General features: G+C 36.4%; 1 protein-coding gene across 1 annotated transcript in view; it reads left to right on the forward strand.

Moving 5' to 3' along the window:
- Positions 1–20,877, forward strand: part of EPHA6 (EPH receptor A6) — a 721,750-nt gene that overhangs the window by 415,159 nt on the left and 285,714 nt on the right. The window contains exon 5 of the mRNA XM_046658947.1: positions 14,977–15,101. Coding sequence (XP_046514903.1) covers positions 14,977–15,101 — 125 coding nt within the window. The remainder of the gene's footprint in view (positions 1–14,976; positions 15,102–20,877) is intronic.

Raw genomic sequence — 20,877 nt, forward strand, 5'->3', positions numbered from 1 at the left:
CTGACAGTTACGTACGAAACACACTTTATGAGGATAAAATCAGTTGAATGTACTACAGTTTTTAAATATCAGGAAAACAAAACAAGCAGGAAAACATGAATTGGAAAATTTTCAACTAGATGTACTATAGATTCAATCCAGGTTCCATTTTAGTGTTTGTGCTTCTTGCTTTAGTGTTTGTGTTCCTTGAGAGGAAAGAGAGCATTATTTTCTTCTGAGATGTATTCAGGAAACAATAGCAGTTAAGGTCAACAAGAAGTCATCTACTCATGTCCTGAAGATTTAAAAGTTCGCTGAAACAACCATCTTTTCCACCACACCCTTTTAGCAAATAAGGTATTTTCTGGTCCAAAGGAAAGTGCCACATTAGTTTTTGTGGTAATAGGACACCATTGATGCATTTAGTCAGTAATTTACTTAATGGCCTGACCCAGAGGTCAGAGTTCATTCTATGGTATTGAAAGATTAATTAGAACCTCAGTGTGTAGATGTAGAGAATAGAGTGTGGACTCGTTAATATTTTTTATAATGATCTCTCTATGTAAAGTCATGTGAAAATTTGATTTTAATAAAGAAATTGACATGACATGTCCCTGGGCAGGGAGTAATTATGCCCTGTTATGAGAAATATGTCTATCTTCTGCCAAAACTCTGACATATACTGGACACATCCAGAAACATTGCAAGAAGGGCATGACCCATATTTGGTTAACAAGTGCTTGCAGAATTAAAACAAGTAAAATGCCAAGTTCATATTATTGATATTGTTCATTGAAAACACTTGCCCTGAAAATTAGATTCGAGCATATGGGCATTGGTTCTAGCCTACTGTCCTTCAGGTGATCAAGTACCTGTGGATGACATGAGATTTATGTGTGTTCACTGATATACAATTAATGTGACCTGGAGAAATCCAAGAAAGTATATTAATTGGAATAAACGTTTGAGTTTTCTAGACTTGGCCTCTAGATCAGCAGTCCCCTAAGTATTTCTACAGAAGATTAGTTCTGTGACATGCTTTTCAAAAAAGTGCTTCCTAGGTCAATTAAGTTAAGGGAATGTGCGTGCTCTATGGCCGTCTCCACCACTGACAAAGCAGAGTAAGACATTAAAAGCTCCGATAACTCCTTCAGTAAGGAAAATTGTTTGACTTTTTTCAATCTAGTATTCCCCAAAATATACTTAACTAAAAAATCCTTTTCCTGTGCAACACATTAAAATTCTAAACATCTAATTTTCTGGAAAATGATTCCTAAGGTAGCACTTACCAGAGATATTCAAATTTAATAAATATCCTTTGGGAAATATTTGCCCAAACTCTCTCATACGTGAAGAAACAAGTTTTTCCTGCAAGGCTCTCTAGCATGTGGAATATGGAAAGTTTTCCTAGATTTGTGATGTTGAATATTGCACAATTTTCTATAGGATTTATTAATGAAATTGCTCTTTTATCGCCACACAACGTTTATTCAGTGCTGTCTTTTGTCCACCTCAGTAATAGTAGTGAACACTTGAGTGCTTGCAATGTCTCAGGAATTATTTTAAGTGCTTTAAATGAAATAGTAAACTTAATCCTCACAAAAACACAGAGTGGTGGATGTTTTCCATTTTTTTAGAAGAAAAGCTTGAGGACACAGAGAAGCTAAGTAAATTGATCACGGTCACGTGGCCAGTGAGTAGCAGAGCTGAGATTCAAACTCGAAACAGCCTGGCTCCAGAGGCCTGGTGCGTAAACCCAGTGCCACACTGCCACTCACCATGAGAGCATGTGCTGAGACTCCCCGATCTTCCCTCATCCCCCTCAGTTGTAGCTTCAGCTTCCCAGTGGCTACTAGGATGCTCAGGGAAGAGGAAATCTTGCTTCAGGGGCTTGAGACGCTTTACAGTGCTTCTGAGCCAACAGTACCATCCACAGTCACATCACTACATTGAAGCCGCGCTGTTGCCCTGAAACTGTCTGGGAGGAAAGGCTTTTCCTCGGCCCTCTTATGTTTACTGTCTGGAGGCATGCAAATTAAATTGACAAAAGACAGATTACCAAGAGAAAAGACAGATTTTCGTTCACGTACAAGGAGAGGGTTAGAACTGGAGACTTAGGTAACATCTCCACAGTGGAATGTGGGGGATGAGGGTTCTTGGTTTCTTAGCCTGATGCTGACTTCTTTCTGATGGTGAGTCAGTCCTCCCTGGTTTCAAAACTCCTTGGGGTGTGTGTTGGGGGGGAATTTATGAAAGTTGAATTATTTGTGGAAGCCCTGCTTTTAGACAGATAAGTAGGGTTTAGGGGAAAAAATCATAAGTCTTCACAGTGGTGTATTCTGGTTCCCTTCAAAACTCAAATGGACAATGACATATAGAAAGTGAAGAGGGCAGCAGAACAACTTGAAATGTGGGAAGATGGTGAGTGAAGTATGGAAAGTGATCTGAGCAAATTATTCCCAGGTTTTTCTGAAGCAGTGTGAGGGAAGGAAACATCACTGTGGGTGCCAGGAAGCGGTCGTTTCTTAGTGGGTTTATGATGTGGCCCAGTTTCCAGCCTGATAGACCTCTTCTCTTTGAGCAAAGATTGGGCTTCTCCAAGAAGCAAGCAAAATTATGCACCTAAAGGCTACAAATGCAAATCAAAGACAAGTATATACAAATTAATATATGTAGTAAAAAAAACTGCCTATCAATTGAAACTGACCTCGTAAGTCAAAGCAGAAGACCATGATAAGAATTACCGTAAATGATATAATCCTAAAATTATTAAGGACAGTACTACATACATTCGGGGTGATATTGAAAATACTTAAAATTCTATGGCGTAGGCATTAGCCAGATAGAAGAGTGCAGGCTGCACACCAGTGGTACGGCCACGATGGTGTGGATGGTGTGTGCCAGCTGAGTGTCACCATTGCAATGCCAGGTCTTTCCATTTCCTCACCTCCTATCACCTTAGTACAGACTAATGTAGTTTGAGTATTCAGAAATTGTATGTTACTGAATTCCAATACTTAGTTTTTGAAATTAATATTACATTTTATGTATTTTTCATGTATACTGTACAATTAATTTATTATAACCTAATGCTAAGGAAACGAGTATTACTTAGTTGCATAAACTCATCTTGCAAATGTGTAGACTAAAAAAATTAAATTGAGTTTTATCCACATACTTTTTCCCCTAGAAATATAATTTAGAAAAAAAACCAAGAATATATAGCACATCATATTGCACTTTAAGTGAAGTGTAAAAATGTGGCAGATTTGCATTATTCATTATTAATAATAATTAGATCATTTTCATTTTTAAAAATCTTTGTAATTTTGTTAACTTCTGCAGTAAATATGGAGCAGTACCATTTGGCTTATTAAAAAAGTAGTCACAAAAATCAAGGGGAAAAAGTGTAACATATGCACTGAATGCCTTTGAAGCTACTGTGAAAACGCGAAGTAGAATTATGAGCTAGCAGCCAGTGTGAGAAGACTCAAGCTTTTTCTCCACATGCAGTGATTTGTAAACAACAATTACTAACTAGAGAAAATGAGAGGAAAAACACAGGGCTCAGCGAGGTATTATTTTATGTCAGTGATTTACTCTGCTATTTATCAATGATGAGAACAAAATCACCCATATCCTCAGGAAGCCACAAATGTTTCATGGCAGCTGTGGGAGCATCTGGCTACTTGTCCTACACGAAGACTACCTCCATCATGGAAGAATCAAGATGTATTCCTCTCGCCTTGAACCAGAAACAGTGCCAGTGAATCTCCTGTTGCATTGCATTATTTCTTTAATGAGAGAACAAAAGCAGTTTTACCATCTCATTTCTGGTGAATTAGCAGGAACACTTCTGCATCCTCTGAATCAGTGTGACAGCACCATTCAACATTCCCTAGAGTGGCCGGCAGCGAGTGCTTCCTTTCTGTATTTTCTGGAAATACACACACACACACACACACACATATATACACACATATATGCCTGTATAAAATTGTGAATATAGCTTTCATTCCCAAAAAGTAATAGAGACAAAAGCATAGCTTTTTAAATATTTTACAGCTAGATTATATAGAAAACATATAGAATCTTAGGATTCTATCCTACAAAATCTATGGAATCCAGCAGATTTTTACTCATCAAGAGGTGTCAAACTGTGGCTAGGGAAAGTGAGAGCACAGCTTGTGAGGTGGAGCTAGTATGGGACGATGAAAATGGGTTTAGAATTAGTGAAAAGGCAATTGATATTTGGAACACTCTCAATCAATATTCAACTAACAGAATATTTTTGGTTTTGCTTTTATTTCTGAGTCCAAATACTTTTTCAAGTGAGACAGTTAAATAATGGAAAGTATTGAAAATTCAAGAAACTAACCCAGGATGGACTTTAATATTATACAGTTAAATTATACCATAATGTCCTTTTTCATCAACACCATATATTCAAACTCTTATCGCTTTGTAATAATCTTTCCTTATTTTCTAGTATTATTATTACTATTATAGATTATTATTATTTTCTTGCATTAATTCTACTCTCATAAAAGGATGGTCATATGCATGGAGTATATTGTCAGTTGGACAGTAGTCATATGGTGCCGTAGAGGATTTATAGAACAAAACCACAGAGGGCAAGACAGTTGTCTGAGAAGCCTTGAAACAAGCTTTAAACCAGTTTTGAATAAAAGATATTCACGTCAAAGGTACCTAATGTGCTTGTGTGGCACTGTGCCTAGGTCCCCTGGGGACTCAGATCTTGACATGTGCCACAATCATTGGGGTACAGTCCCTAAGTGCTAGACTCTGTCTGGAGTCTGCTCCTTTCTTTCCTCTTATGTGACTGTGAATAAGTTGTTTCCAATCTGATCTTATTTCCTCATCTTTAAAATGAGAAGGACTGTAACCTACGAAGTTGCAGTGTGTATTAGGTGATTTAATGTGTGTGAAAGACCATGGGAAGTTGAAATGTGAAGTACAATGTATTATTATGTATTCTATAAAAAGAAATAGCAGAAGCTTAAGATAAAGGCAGTCAATTGCTGGATGTCATAAGGAATAGACAATAACTGTCTTAGGGGTTCAGACATCAAAATCAGTTCCATCTGAAGTGATCAAAGAAGTTTTAAGCTAGTCCGGGGTTCTATCTTAAGGGAAGAAAGGTAATTGTTGCTATTTTATTTTATCGTTTGAATGGAAGCCCTTAAATGTGAAGCTCTCTTCTAAAATCCCTAGGGTTATCCATGGGCTATTTCACAGCCCTGAGATGTGACTGAAATTTTCTTGTCTATTTATGCACCTTAGGGATACAACAGCACATAAAAAGATTCTTTTTTTCTTTTGAGATGTCCAATAAGCAAATCTATAACACTTATGAGACTAATTTTCATCAAGCTTCTTGGTTTAAAACACTTTTTAAGCCAATGGTCTTTCGGCTAGCTTTCTGTGCAATTTTGCATCATCATATAAACTCAGGGATGACAAAAATACAGGGGAAGACTAAAATTTAAATGACTCCTCCATAAGCTGCATGTATTACTTTATGGTCACAGCTTATAAATATATTCATATTTAGGCTTAACTTTTTGAAATTTATTAACATTTTGAATTATATTTTTGAAAATTCTTCAGAATATCACGAGCTAAGATTAAGATTAATTAAGCTCTTTGAAATAAAATTCTGTTCCTTTTAAAGCAGTTTCAAAAATTATGGACAATATTGTAATTTGTTAATGTAACTTTAAAATCAGACAGTTGTTAACTATTGGACAATTGTTAGATTGATTTGTGTTCTGCTCTCGTTACATCTGGTTTTACTAGGCTGGCATCGTAGACCACTAGTAAGGGTTTGATGCCATTCCATTCATACATACATATATATATATCTTTTTTAATAGAGAACCCAGTAGAGAATAGAGAACTGAAAACCTTCTTCAGTTTTATTCAGAGCAAAGAAACAAGAAAGTTTAGGTCCCACTAGAAGAAACTCAGCCATGAGTTTGGAACCTACTCAAACTACAGGCAATGAGAACAACATTCTCCTGTGCTGTGGATTGGCTGCTGCCGTTGTCTGTCTGCTGTGAACAGTTATACACAGCCGTGCGGCCCGTGTTTGGAAGAGTCCGCACGGCACCGCAGTGTCAGGACAGCACCTCACGTCTCTTCACACCACTCGTTGTCCTTGCACCTCGGCTCCCTCTTCTTCAGGAAGTCATTCTCGATTTTGAAAGTCTCACGAATCTCATGAGTTTTCTGCTCAACTGTATTGGAAACAGTCTTGCATGTAACACCAAGCAAATCTTTGGTGTCTAAGGAGTTTGCAGCCAGAATAAGTTCAGAACGTGTTCCTTGGTCAACTTCCAGGAATTCTTAGTCCCAAAGAGGACATCATCTGTTCCTCTTTCTTTGTTCTCTTTGTCCTCGGGAGGAGGGTCATGCTGGTGGTGGGAGCACCACCAACTGACCTTTGTTAATATCACTGAATTGACATGCGGTAGAGGAAGTGGGCCATCATCTCCATCATCCATTCCCAAATCTTCCGACATAGTCTTGTTAGTCATGCAATTTTGTCATACAATAGTTATGCAATTTAGTTATACAATTCGGGGGTATTTGCTATTTACAAAAGCATTTTGAATCATGGTATGCATGCTGTTTTGCAACTTATTTTTGTCACTGTAAATATTACACTTATTTTTGCATTCCTGTGTATCTACATCATTTTTAAAACAGCCTCATTGAAATCTGTTCTATGGATTCTTTTAAATGTCTAAACTTTTTTTTAAATAAAAGTTTAAAGCAGCAGTAAAATTTGTCTGTAAACTTTATCCATTCATCATATTATCTTAAAGATGTTTTTGCAAGCTTTATCAGATAGCTGCTTCCTTTCCGCAATATTAGTTAAGATGATTTTAGTCATTTACTTATAAAGAACTTTCCTAGTCATTTTAATTGAATTTTCTCTCTATTTTGATGTTATTTAAGTTGGCTCATTTTTTCCTATACCTGGAACATGATGCAAACTTTTTGGTGTATCAACTCAGGCCCAGAAGTTACAAACTATCTTCAAATATAACTAGGATATTATATTTTAAATCTATTTATATAATCTTCTATTGTAATTTCTATAATTGTACAGTTCAAATAATAGTACTTTTACTTATAAGAATTGTTAGAAACCAATGTTCTGATTTTAATATAATGGGATGTTATGAATAAGGAAATTGTTTGAAGTTAAAATGAGAAGGGACAAATTCTTAATTTCTCTCTGTGTCCAGGCCCATTCCGTGAAATTTTGGTGAATGGCATATGCTAAATTCATAGAAAATACTGGTACAACATCTATATTTTTACTGAAATTTGACAGGTATAATAAGGTCAGCAGAAGCTCAAACTGGTCTAATTTGAGAATAATTTTTTTTCCCTTATATTTCAAAAGAAACTTCATTTTATAGCATCTGTCATATAAAAAGTTTCTCAAAAACCTCTGGAATAATGTAAGAGTCAGTAGAGATGTATGGTGTCAAGTCATTCCTCTTTTTTTTTTTTCTTTTTTTGAGGAAGATTAGCCCTGAGCTAACTACTGCCGATCCTCCTCTTTTCACTGAGGAAGACTGGCCCTGAGCTAACATCCATGCCCATCTTCTTCTACTTTATATGTGGGATGCCTACCACAGCATGGCATGCCATGCGTTGCCATGTCGGCACCTGGGATCTGAACCAGCGAACCCTGGGCCGCTGTAGTCATTCCTCTAATGCTACATATTGAAGTTTCCAATATCGTCCACTGGAGTTCTCATATTTTATGCACAAATTTTTCATTGTGCTAAATAATTTTATAGAGAAAATTGCTTCATATAATTTGGATTTTCTGAACCATACTGTGTATTAACGTACTGCTTTTGTAAAGAGCTGTATCAACATACAGAGGGCACACATTTTAAACAGTTATGAGTTAAAGCAGAGGCTGTAGGAAGCAATAGAGGTCCATATACACCCTAAATGCTGCATTTTCTATTTCAGAGAAGGCCAACACCATAGGGAATTTCACTTTAAAATAACGCTTCAATTCAGGCATTTGTTTTGAATATATTTAATGAATTGTTTTCTTAGTAATCCACGTTTATATAACATCTGAATTTGGTATATTGTGACAACACTGTAGTTACCAACAAATATAAGGCAGAAAATACATTTATTCCTCCATCTGAGAAAAACTGATTTTAGGACACAAAAGGGCAGCTGTTGATTTTTACTTCTGATTCTGAAAAGTCAGAGAAGGAAAGAAATAGGCAGGAAATAAGATGTTGTGGGGTTTGTCAGATCAGCAGCTGAGTGGAAGACTCGGCGATGTTTCCTGCGTCAGAATTATGCATTCAGAATAGTTTTCAGTAGAGTTGTGTTTCTGATCTACATTTCTTCTTAAGCCTACAGTATCTTAGCTTTGACCTTCAACATAAATGGTTGTTGAATAGATTACCACATTCTTGAAAATAGTTTTAATACAAACCTTTCTGATTACTACATTTTCTGAATCTCAAATAGTTTACCAAAAACGATGTAACAAAAATTGAAAAGTGCACAGCGAAGTTAGTTAATAAAAGAGATCTTATTCATATTTAGAAAAGTGTTGTTTTCTCATGCTCCTAATTAAGATTGAATCAATTTTCTTAAATATTTGCTTTATACCGTGTATCTTATTTCATTCCCATAAATCCTCGGGGTGGAGACTGTTTCCATTTTAAAGATGACAAAGCTGAAGCTCAAAGGAGTGAGCAATTGTTTAATGATGAGACGTGAAGGTGAATTTTGATATTATCTCAAAATGTCAAGAAAGTGGAAAATTAACATTTTTGCTGCATTTCCTCTTAAAATTAATCCTACTTTAGTATTGTAATATGTTCAAAATTAAAATCTATGCTCAAAACTGGAAGCAAGGAAGGAGACAGTGACACAAATATCCTTCTTGCCTTCAAATCTATTAGTTCTTGAAATTTTTAAATATCAAACATTATCACTGCTATTCAAAATCACGCTTCAGATTATTGCAAATATTTCTTATTTTGAGCATGTAATTGAGATTAATGATATGTCATGAAGCGATGTATTTTTCTAAAACTCTATCAACTATTGCTAATTCTTAGTCATCTACTGAGCATATTAAGTTTATATTTAGGGATATGCATGTGTGTGTGTGTGTGCGTGCATGCGTGAGAGTGTTCGTGTGTGTGTGTTTAGGTGAGAGAGACAGCAAGAGCACAGTTTTACGCACGTGTTTGTGACAATGAAAATCTTAACAGTGAATATTAAGTAATAGAATCTTAGTGTTAGGATGGACCTTATAAGCCATTTAATACATTTGTTCAGCAATGCAGAAAATCCCTCCCCACACCCCTGCTCGCTACTTACCCACTTCTCGCCTCAGCAGTTGTGCTAAGAGTACACTGCCTCACCAGGCCGTCCATTCTGCTGAAAATTTCGACTTGTTAGAAAGCTCTCATATGGAGTCGTTGTCTTCTTCCTGAACCCTCCCCCTCGGTCTTAGTTCTTACCTTGGGCAAAAATAGAATTAACTTTCCACTTTTGCTCATCTGCCATCCTCTTTCTTCTCTCTTCTTCTTCCCTTTTCTTTCTCTTCCTTCCTTCTTCTCCTCCATCATTTCCTTTTTCAGTGCTTTCCACTGTCTCCTTTCTTTGTCCTTTTCCTCCCCATTGTCTCTTCCCAGAAAGATGTATGTGTGTGTTAAAGGAAATACAATCGATGACACAATGAAATGTAAATAAAGAACAATAATATAATAAGTAATATAGACCAGAAAGCACAACTCAGAACAGACTTTTAATTCTATATGATTTTCCTCATTTCTTTGCTCAAGCACCAGTGAGTATAATTGCAAAGCACGAACACATGATAGTGTTTCTCCCAGTGTATGCTCAGGAAAGAGACACGTTACACTCAATACCATAATTTTACTTGTGAAATTTTGTAAATGCAGTATTTATCACGTGAATTGACATTTTTGAAACCTGAGAGCATACTTCGAAATATTTCTGATCTATATCTTGTTTTGAAAATGTTTATTAAATATTTTATTAAATATTTATAAGAACAATATAACAATATCTGCCTCACGTGCTTTTCTTCCAACATAATAAGAGTTTAGTGGTAATATACGTTGTTATCTATTTTCCCCATGTGGTTGAGACCTGGTTATGAGTTGAAATATACATGTGATACTTAAATTCAGCAGTATTGGTGCTTTACTTTATTTCTGCTTTCTATCTCTTTTCTATATCTGAGAATAACAGTGTGGTATGTTAAGCCATGTCACAGCTGTGATAGGCTAATAATGGCACTCAGATATGTTCATATTGTAATCCACATTCTGTGGATGTTCTCTATGGCAAAAGGGACTTTGCAGTTTTGATTAAGTTAAGGATTTTGAGATGGGGAGAGTATCCTGGATTATCCAGGTCGGCCCAATGTAATCACAAGTGTCCCCATAAAAGGGAGGCAGGAGGAAATGTCTACAGAAGAAAAAGCTGTGAGCCAAGGAATGCAGGCAGCCTGTGGAAGCAGGAAGAGGGTGGGAATGGCTTCTCCCTGGAGCCTCCAGAAGGAACCAGCTCTCCTGACACCTTGTAAGACTCATTTTGGACTTCTAACATCCAGAACTGTAAAATAATAAATATGCGTGGCATTTGAGACACTGATTTTTTGGTAATTTGTTACAGTAGCAATAGGAAACTTACAACAGTTCAACTCAGTTCTCTCTCAAGACCTTAATTTTGGATATATTTGTGGTTCATAGGGAAATTGGTAAGTGTTAAAGATAGATTTCTAAAGCAGTTATAAAAAGACATCTATTTAACTACCTGTTATTTTATATATTCTTTACATTTAAAAAGTACTCAGTTTCCTTAAAAAATATTTTGGACACTATGGTCCTACAGATTTTCCCTATATAATCCACAATCTGTCAGGTTTCTCTATTCTCTGCCTTTGTTATTAGAAAAGAGAGAGATTTTCCTGTTTCTGATGATATCACCTTAAGTTATAGATAATATAGGACTAATTTTTTTTCCAGTTTGTCCTCAGAGTTAATGTTCTATTTTTTTTAAAGCCTTTAGCTTTAAATTTCAAGGGTCTTTCCCAAGGAAATATCATCATGTAACACAAAACTTGCTCACTCTTTCTACTTCTTTCTGACATGCCAATATGGCAGGTAGCTTGACAAGACGTTAGTGAAAAATGTGCGGAAATATTTGCACAGAAAACTCTCACTACCTGTGGAGGCCACAGTGAAAAATCACTTTATTACTGATGAGTCCAAATGACACAGCACTGTCAGCACTTGGTTACACCGAGGAGGACCTGAAGCATTATCTTCAAAGTTTTTCCAGCATGGTCTGTGCCTGTTTAATTCCTGCTTTATTAGTCTTATGACTGGCTGATTTAATGTGCTCACTGTTAAGCTTGTCTTTAGGCTGCTGTTTTCAGTAATTTATACCACACACCTCTACTGGCTATTATATCATTCCTTTTATAATTGAATATTTTAGCCATTCAAGTAATAATTATGGAGACTATATCAAAATAGAATAGGGATTAGACTATATGATTTAAAAATAGAATTATAAGAAATTATTTATATTTTACAGGTATGTAAAATTCAGATATTTACCTATGAAAGGAATGTGCAAAAGTGGAGAGATTTTAGGGTTCACATAGTTCTTAGACCAGAAGTCCATGTCGAAGTGAAGAATCTGTGCAGTCAGGGAACAGATTTTCCTTGTTTCTATTTTATAGAAGTATGGGAGAGGACTCACAAAATTTAGATGATGCGCCCATACAGTGAGGTAGCCGTCGAAGGCTTGGACATAGAAGAGGGCGTGCCTCTGGTCAGTCACTAGTTCTGAGGTGCTGCTGCCAAAACTGAATCGAAGCTTCGCAAAGATTTTATCATTTGACCTTGAGTGGTAAATAATTATGAGGCAAAATGTAATACACTGGTAATACTGTTCTATGACATTGCACATTAAACTGAAAATTAACCATAAGATTGTGTACATGAAAAGGACATTTTCAAAAATTGTAATGAATTGATATATTTAAATCAACTTCTAATTTGTATGATTCACTTTAAAGTTATAGTTTTTCCATAAAGCACCATTTAATACACTATAATTCAGAAACATTAATGTTTCCAACGGGGATAAATTTATTAATGTTAGTTTATTAGTAGTGAATATGACTCAATTTAAATATGAATTATCTGAACACTTTTTCTTATTTACCACATTCTCCATTTCTCTTTTAGACTATAGCACAAGCTCTTCTATTGCTTATCAATTTCTGTAATTATCACTCATGTTTAAGAATATATTTTAGTCCCACAATAATGCTTTCATCGAATAGCTGGAATGAGTTTTAAATATAGTTTCTAAAGTACTTATTTCCTTAGGATAACCAAACTTGTCATTCTCATAAATTTAAGAAAATATTTTATCCTTAAGCTACAAAGGCCACATTCAGAAGTAAAATACCAAACTTAATACTTGTCTTTCTTTGGAGTTTAAAGTATATTGATCTTAATCATAGAGAATCAATTTTTTCAAATCCTGTTCTCACCTGTGATTCATACGTTTGAATAGATTTCTTTTTTTTCTTTCTTTTTTCTTTTTTTTTTTTTTTTGAGGAAGATTAGCCCTGAGCTAACATCTGCTGCCAATCCTCCTCTTTTTGCTGAGGAAGACTGGCCCTGAGCTGACATCCGTGCCCATCTTCCTCTACTTTATACGTGGGGCGCCTACCACAGCATGGCTTGCCAAGCAGTGCCACGTCCGCACCCAGGATCTGAACCGGTGAAGGCTGGGCCACCAAAGTGGAACATGCACACTTAACCACTGTGCCACCAGGCCAGTCCGTTGAATAGATTTCTTAAAATGAATTGGAAAGATATCATGAGTTCATAATGATATTTACATTTCTAATTTTCATTATCATGAGTTTACTTCTATACAGTTTTTGCTTATCTTCATTGATCTGACATCCATATCTCGTTTCTCCCCAGGAAAGAAAAATCCTAGTTGTCAGTAGCACCAACATAATTACTCATTCACTTTATCCCTCAATATATACACACAGATTCAGAATTACAATACCAGTACTACCACCAACAATATCATTATTAAAAATAGTTTAATAATTTTGCAGTTTTTTCCAGTCCTTAAAATATGCCCCACTGGGCTGGGTGCGAAGTTACCGTGTGTTAAGTCCCTTTAAGTAGTTCCTCTTGGAGGCTATACCTCCAACTCAATAAACAGGTTTCTTTCTTTTGTTTATTTTAAAAATTTTTTTAGTTTGCTTTTTTAAATGTTAATTTGTTTCCTAATCATTTAAGATATTTACATGGTTCCAAAGTAAATCTTCAGGGAAAGTATATTCTGAGATGTCTAGCTTTTAACACTGTAGTGTCCATCCTGTTGCTTCTCACCCCCTAAAGGTGAGCATTTTTATTATTTTTTATTCTTAGGTTTATCCTTATTCTTACTGTATAGTTTTTTATACATTTTTTCCACCTTACTTTTTCACTTAAAAACACATCCTGAAGTGATCCCACGGTGGTATTTATAGATAGTCACAATTCCTTTTTACAACTTCGCAATTCACCAGTGGATGTAGCATAGCTTTTTCAACCAGTCTTTTATGGATGGACATTTAAATTGTCTCCAATCTTTACAAATAAATCTTAGTGAGTAGTCTTGTAAACATGTCACTTCCTATCTGTGCAATGTCTTTTTGGAATAGATTCCAAAAAGCCAAAGTGTAAGTGAACCTATAATTGGCCTTAAATTGTTGAATTTCCCTTCCTAAGAGTTGTTCCATTTGGTATTCCCACCAACAATGTATTAAAGTGCTTTTCCCCCACAGCCTATCCAACAGAGCCAGTGTCCAACTTTTGGATTTTTTGCCAATCTGATAGATGAGAAAAGGTATCTCAATAGATTTAATTTGTATTTCTCTTTTTATGAGTGACGTTTAACTTCTATATAAAAAACTACTGTTGTTAGGGGCTGGCCCAGTGGCGTAGTAGTTAAGTTCTCATGCTCCACTTCTGTGGCCTGGGGTTTGCTGGTTCAAATCCCAGGTGTGGACCTACGCACCGCTTATCAAGCCATGCTGTGGCAGGTGTCCCACATATAAAGTAGAGGAAGATGGGCATGGATGTTAGCTCAGGGCCAATCTTCCTCAAAAAAAAAAAAAAACACAAATTACTGTTTTTAAAAAGGAGAATACTTAAAGATGAGAAATATGTTGTTAGAGAAAAGAATCTACACTGTATGCATTGTGGGTAAATTTTGGAAGTTTAACGCAAGATTACTTTAGGTTATGATTGGATTGTTAAAACAATGTTACATAGAAAAAAAGACATGATTCTGAAAATAAAATTCAGAAGTTATATATTTCAATTTTATGCAGATATCACAGAAAGCATGCAAAAGAAAGAATTCTCACATTAATAAGCAATAATTTACTGTAGTTAAGAAGTTTGTGATATAAACTCCCTTAAAGTCCTGAGACTTTACAAAGAACCTAGTCTTGAATATCTTGTAATTGCAGAGGGTTTTTCTACAGCAGATTAAGGTTTGATAAAACATAGCAGCTAAGTGTGTTGTTCTTCATGTCATAGCTCAAAACCAAAGCCAGTTTAAAGAAAAATGTCCTCCTCTAACAAAACCGAAGATGATGAGCTCTGGCCCTTATTTCTGGCTAATTGAGTTTTTCCTATGTTCCCTAGTAGTATTTCTAAATATGTTATAATACTTTATTTGGATTGAATGAGTAGATCTTAAGTCTATCTTCTTAATCTGACATCAACAATTGATGTCCTGTTCAACAAGAATTACATTTTCTTTGGAAGACAAAATATTAAAGAAAGGATTCTGGAGAATGATTCCTGCCAATTAATTCTTAGTTGTTTTCTTTCCTTTCAGCACCTTCCCTGATAGGTATGGTAAGGAAGGACTGGGCATCCCAAAATAGCATTGCCCTATCATGGCAAGCACCTGCTTTTTCCAATGGAGCCATACTGGACTACGAGATCAAGTACTATGAGAAAGTAGGTCTTATTTGGAGCTTTCTAAAATACTACATATACATATATAGATATATATATATATGTATATATTAAGCATGTTGTTATGCTATATTTTTTTACTTTAAAACTTGTTCTTCTTTGGCATAACCTCATACCTCCCGTGTCTTTGAATACTCTCTAATTTACTTTTCTGCTTATAACTTCTTGATTAATTTGTCTCGTCTTATGTCAGATTAGAGTAGAAGATACAGATGTTCATCTCTGTCATGACTTACTCTAGAGAGTTTTACAATATAGTAAGAAGTGGTAACTCCTGCAACTAGTTACGCTTAGTTGACATTGTTTCCAAAATCCACTTGGGAAGAAATGGTAAAATGGAATTAATGTAACCTACAGTGAGTTTGTGTAGGCCATATACTTTGCCAAAGAGTTTAAGGTTACAGCCCACTATAATTTCGAAAGGATAATTTAAGGGATAAATGGAAATAGCTGATGAATTAAAAATTTTCTTTACATTTAGATCTGCTGTTTTATTTTATAAACTGAAGTTCAGTGCAATATCTCCAATTACGGACAAATCATACGTTCCCTAAAAAGGGAACCACATTCATCCAATCAAAATTTTAGAATTCAATAAGGTTCTGAAATATGGTAATTGACATAATATCCATGTTTTAGTGGTAAGATAAACGATGTTATGCAGGAGTTTATCTTGTAAGAAAATGGCAACGATCCAGAGCTAATAGATTACACTGGCCTTGGAAGCCAAGGATTCCTAATTCACGTTCTGCCTCTGACTCTCGTTGTGCTTGTGGCCAGGAAAAAGTCAATTAATCTCCCTATGTCTCGGATTCACATTTACAAAATGGAAATAAAGATATCAACCCTTCTAGTGGGTTGTAAATATTAATTATAAACAGACCTAAAGATGAAAAGCACACTAAATCACTATTAAACATCATTTAAGAAAACAACAGGAAAATATTTGGCATATAATATAATATAATATACAATCAGAACACAATAGCATGGGAATAGCGTACAAACTAAATAAAAATGACTATCTTTTTGTACATAAATACACAAGGTATAGTCGACCAATCAAAGGTATTAGAATATCAAACCTTTCAGAGAGAGCATAAGATGATTGACAGCATTAAAACTTTTTCCCAACTATGACTTCAGATTCTAACTGTACATTTTCCATATCTACATCTATAACATGGTTTCTCCTTCCAAGCAACTATTTTTATAAAATTTATAACTAGGGCAACTTACAACAGAACATTTAGTTGAAAGTGCTAATTTCCTTCTTTATTAGGAACCTAAATATTGTACAGTAATAAAAGTAAGATACAAAGGACTAGATGTACAAATGATCCTGTTTTTGGAACACAAATATTCCCCCCAATATGTGTATATTTGTGTACGATTATATAAGTGTAGAGAAATATAGACTGGAATACAGTGTACCCCATGCTGTTTCAAGTGTTTCCTATTGGGTTGGAGTGGGATGGGGGGACAGAGGTACATAGAAAGAGGCAAAAAAGAGAGAGGGAGGTAGCAAGCACAGACAAATATGGTTGGGTATATGGATGGATGGATGGATCCTAAGTAGCTTTGGTAGTTGTCTTAGATCGAGTTGCCCAAAAGTACACCCTGAGACAGGAATTCATGGGCAAATGATTATTAAGAAAGCTCCCAGGAGAAATAGTAAGAGAATGAAGTAAGCAGGACTATGAAGGAAGATGCCAACTAAACTCAGAATGACCAAGGCGAGCCCTGGAACCTAAACTACATCTCTGAGTTCATCCTACGGAGACAAAGAAGCTGAGCTTCCACATTCTGGCTCCAGTCGGTCATTGGTTACAAGCCTTAATGGAGATGTACGTGTGGTTTGCAGAAAAGAGTCATAGGCACTCTGGTGCTCTGTAGTGGCTCCAGTAGCCCAAGTTTACGTCTCTAAAGAAGGTGCGGGTACAAGCCTATAAAAGCAAAACACGGAAGCTGGGGGATGGGAGTAGGAACAGGTGAGGGTGATGGGAAGGCGGCACACCCACTGTTAACCGAGGCACTTGTCTCAGAGAGCGGACAGCGTTTCAATCCTCAGCTCGCTGTAATTTTCACATTCTCCTCAGTCTTTAATTTATAGCGTTTAAACCTTACCTTTCCTTTTAATCAAAGTTACTCTGTATCGCTAACTCATAATAAATCCACAAACGATCAATATTTACACTATTCTCTGAGGAATTCATGCTGTTTTATTAAGTTCTCAATTGCATTAGGAGCATTATTCTGTAAATCACAAAAGAAGTTAAGCTGCTTGGGATGTGAAGTGTCTACACATGTCTGAGGTGAAACAGCATGCTGTTGTTACCAGTGACCTGTGCTCAGAGAATGAGGCAGATTAGAAATAGGCCCTGGGCTGGGTGTTCAAAGATTCGAGTTTGACTCAGACCTCAGCTTTCTTTGTCCTGTTTCCTCATCTGTAAAATAAGAGTCAGGAAGATAATCTCTTACAGCTCTAGCTATGTCCAAATGCTACTTTTGTGCCTACACAGTTAATAGATACGTTATCTGAACCCCCAAAGGCTGTAGTTTTTTGTTTACAGCTACTGAAGTTAAATATGTGCATACATTTTAAAAAATGCTTCACCACAAGGAGCAGTGTTCTCCACACTGTAATCAAGGCCCTGCTCTGTTGTCTTGCGCGTGGAGAGAGGCCTGGAGGAGGAAGCAAACTACTTAGAGAGTCCCTATTCAATTCATCATGCTTGCCCAATTCTTAGTTACTTTTCTCTTTTCATGCTCAAAAAGCCCTTCATTTTCTTTGAACTCAAATGAATACTGTTTGAATATGAAAAGGTACTTAAAATAATGAAGAACATCAAGTATAAGTCACCAAAAAATTTCTATTTTTTATTTACTCACCAGCAGTGCTTTTCTTCAAAAACAAGCCCTACTCATAATGAGGGAACTGTTTTAAAAAAATGAAGACAATTTAGGTGATACAGACAAACTTTCTCTAACACTTTATGAAGTGGATAGTCTCCATTCAGAGAACTGCAAAATGAGGCAAAGGCAGGAAGGGTTTATGGGATAAAGTATAAAGAACATGGAAAGAAAAACAGAAAATATCTAGTTGGTTGGGGCCACATAGTCCACCTTGTTTGGCATGAGAAGGAACACAGAAATAAGTAGAGCCCAGAGTCGTCTTGGCATTTGGGGGCTGGCTACTGGATGCACTGTGCTTCTGGTAGAGTGGACACTTACAGGGACACGAAAGTGACCTAAGTTTCGTTTGCTGATGTGGCACCTGGGCGGGAGCAGCTCCATCTGGGGCCTAGGAAGTTACTTCAACAGAATCGAGACATCATCTGCTCCTAAGCACTCGGTCTCCACCTTCAAAATGGTGTAAACTGTCTTGCAGTCACAAAATATCAAAAATCCTGTTGAATATCAACATACCTTTCCCTTATCTATACTCTTCCCTTCTCTCTTTATCCTTTCTAGTCACATTCTTAATTTTTTCTCTCCTTTTTCTCTTATTTCTCTTGCATCTGTGTTTTTAAATTATGTTTACTAGAGTTAGTCTTGATTAGAGTCATGTGTGTGTATCTGACTCCCTCACTGGTTTGTAAGCCCCTGAAGAAAGGAGGTCATTTCTTGTTTGTCTTTGTCACCCAACCCCCAATGTGTTTGCTTTCAATCAAATTCTACATAAATTAGTAAAATCCTCTCTTTGTTCAGGACTCATACACAGGAAGTTGAAAAAGGTCACCTAGCCGCTGTGAAATTACACATAGCAATTAAAAAAAAGCCTGCAAGACGTCCTATTTCTACCTATTTCTTCCTGTTTCTTTCTAAGAAAGACGCACACACAGATGTCCATCAGCTGAGAGAATGTTCTGTTAATCACTAGAATGTAAATCACGAGGGCAGGGATTTCTTTTGTCCACTTTAAGATCCCTGTGCTCAGAAAGACATATAGCTAATAATTCCTACACAATAATAGACGACTAATTTTATGCCAGGTACTTTTTAAAGTGTTTTGCATGGATTCAATAATTCAATTCTAATACAGCTCTTTCAGATAAATACTATTACTCTTCCCATTTTACAGATGAGGAAACTAAGAAACTTCACCAAAATTGCACAGCCAGTCAGTGGTTGTGAACGCTGGCCGTGATACTTGCATCACAACTGGATGTCTCAGAAACGTCAGTGCTTTCTGCTGATGCTGATTTTCTAGGCTCCCTGAAGCCAAATACTTCATTACTCTCTGATGCCCATCTTGCATCTGTAAAATGGCAGCAATAAAACATACCTGTCTCACCAGGGCGCTGTACAGCTCCACTAATTACCAACTGGCAGCTCATTTTGCAAACATGAGTCCCCCATAAGTAGTTCATTATTCTTACATCCAGCATTTTAAGACACTGACTGCTAAAGTCTTCTCCTTAAAGTTCTCTTGTTAATTTTTACCACAGTCAGCAGTTTTTAGATTTTGTTCAAGAAAACTCATCAAAAGAAAGGAAACATTACTTATATCCAGAGGGTAACTAATTATCTACATAAAATACTGAATTAAAGTAGCTTGCCATTGTTTTGCCTTGTCCACCAATTATAGAGTAAGATATCTATGAGCTTTACGTAAAAATATATAATTTCAGGTCACGAGACTAATGTTTAACAAAAAGCTGAGGAGATTTATGGGAAGCTTTTTATTATGGGAACTATTTTCATCACTCGGATGATTTAAGGTAGCTTCACTGGGGTCATTTATGAAAGTCACATGCTTCTCAATATCAAGCTTTGCACAATGTCCTTGCTCCTCTGCTCCCCTCCTGTTCTACTTTCTCAAGATAGCTTTTCCCTAGATAAGAATTCAATACCTTTCACTCATTTTTCTAAAGATACATAATCAGTAAACCTTCATTTTTATTTGATTAAAAATCTATGAAGCAATTATTATAGAAATAATCAACTGAAGACAGAAAAAAATCCTTCCTCGTGGAATGGTCAACATGCAGCCTCATTTTCTTTTGTTGTAGTTCCTCCACTTACACGTTTGTTCAAGGGAAGAAGAGAATTTCTCTTCACCTGCACGAGTGCTACTCTTGCCTCCATCCACCATCTAGGCACAGGAACATCTCTCCTTCATCCTCTGCATCCTCCTTCCCCCGTGCCCAACCAACCTGTGCATTTTGTAACCTAAGTGTAAAGCTAAATGCGTTATTACACAGGAACTAAGAAAGGGGTGATTGAGCAAAGGGCATCTGGGCCACCTGGATCACCTGAGGATCTTGTTGACTGGAGGTGGGTTAAGGGGGTTGGGATGAGGATGTGTAATTGGAACAAGCTCCCGGGGGGTTGCTCGCACTGCTACTCCAAGGCCCACGCTTTGAATTGCGAGTCTCTAAGGCCCTCTTCTCATTACCCCACTTTCTCAAGTGTGGACAGAGGGGAAATAATCACAACCCTCCAAACATACTCATGACCTTAAGTGCCACACCTCTTTATAACTGGCAGGACCTCGTAGATGTCACGTGGTTTGTATGATTTTAGAACCTAAACTATTCGAGGGAAGCAAAATGCGGTAAAGAAAGGACCAAGTCCGTTTCAGATGCAGTTAAGTGTTTCGGATGCAGTTCACCTGAGATGGTGAATAAAGTTAATTAAAACAACATTACCTGAGAGAAAATGGACAGCAAGGGAATTCACTGGTACACACACTCTCTGTGGAGATTTCGTGGTCAGTTTCCACGTTGTGCAGCAGACACCACACAATGCAGAA

Source organism: Equus quagga, chromosome 4 (assembly GCF_021613505.1).
Source record: "Equus quagga isolate Etosha38 chromosome 4, UCLA_HA_Equagga_1.0, whole genome shotgun sequence".
NCBI lineage: Eukaryota > Metazoa > Chordata > Mammalia > Perissodactyla > Equidae > Equus > Equus quagga.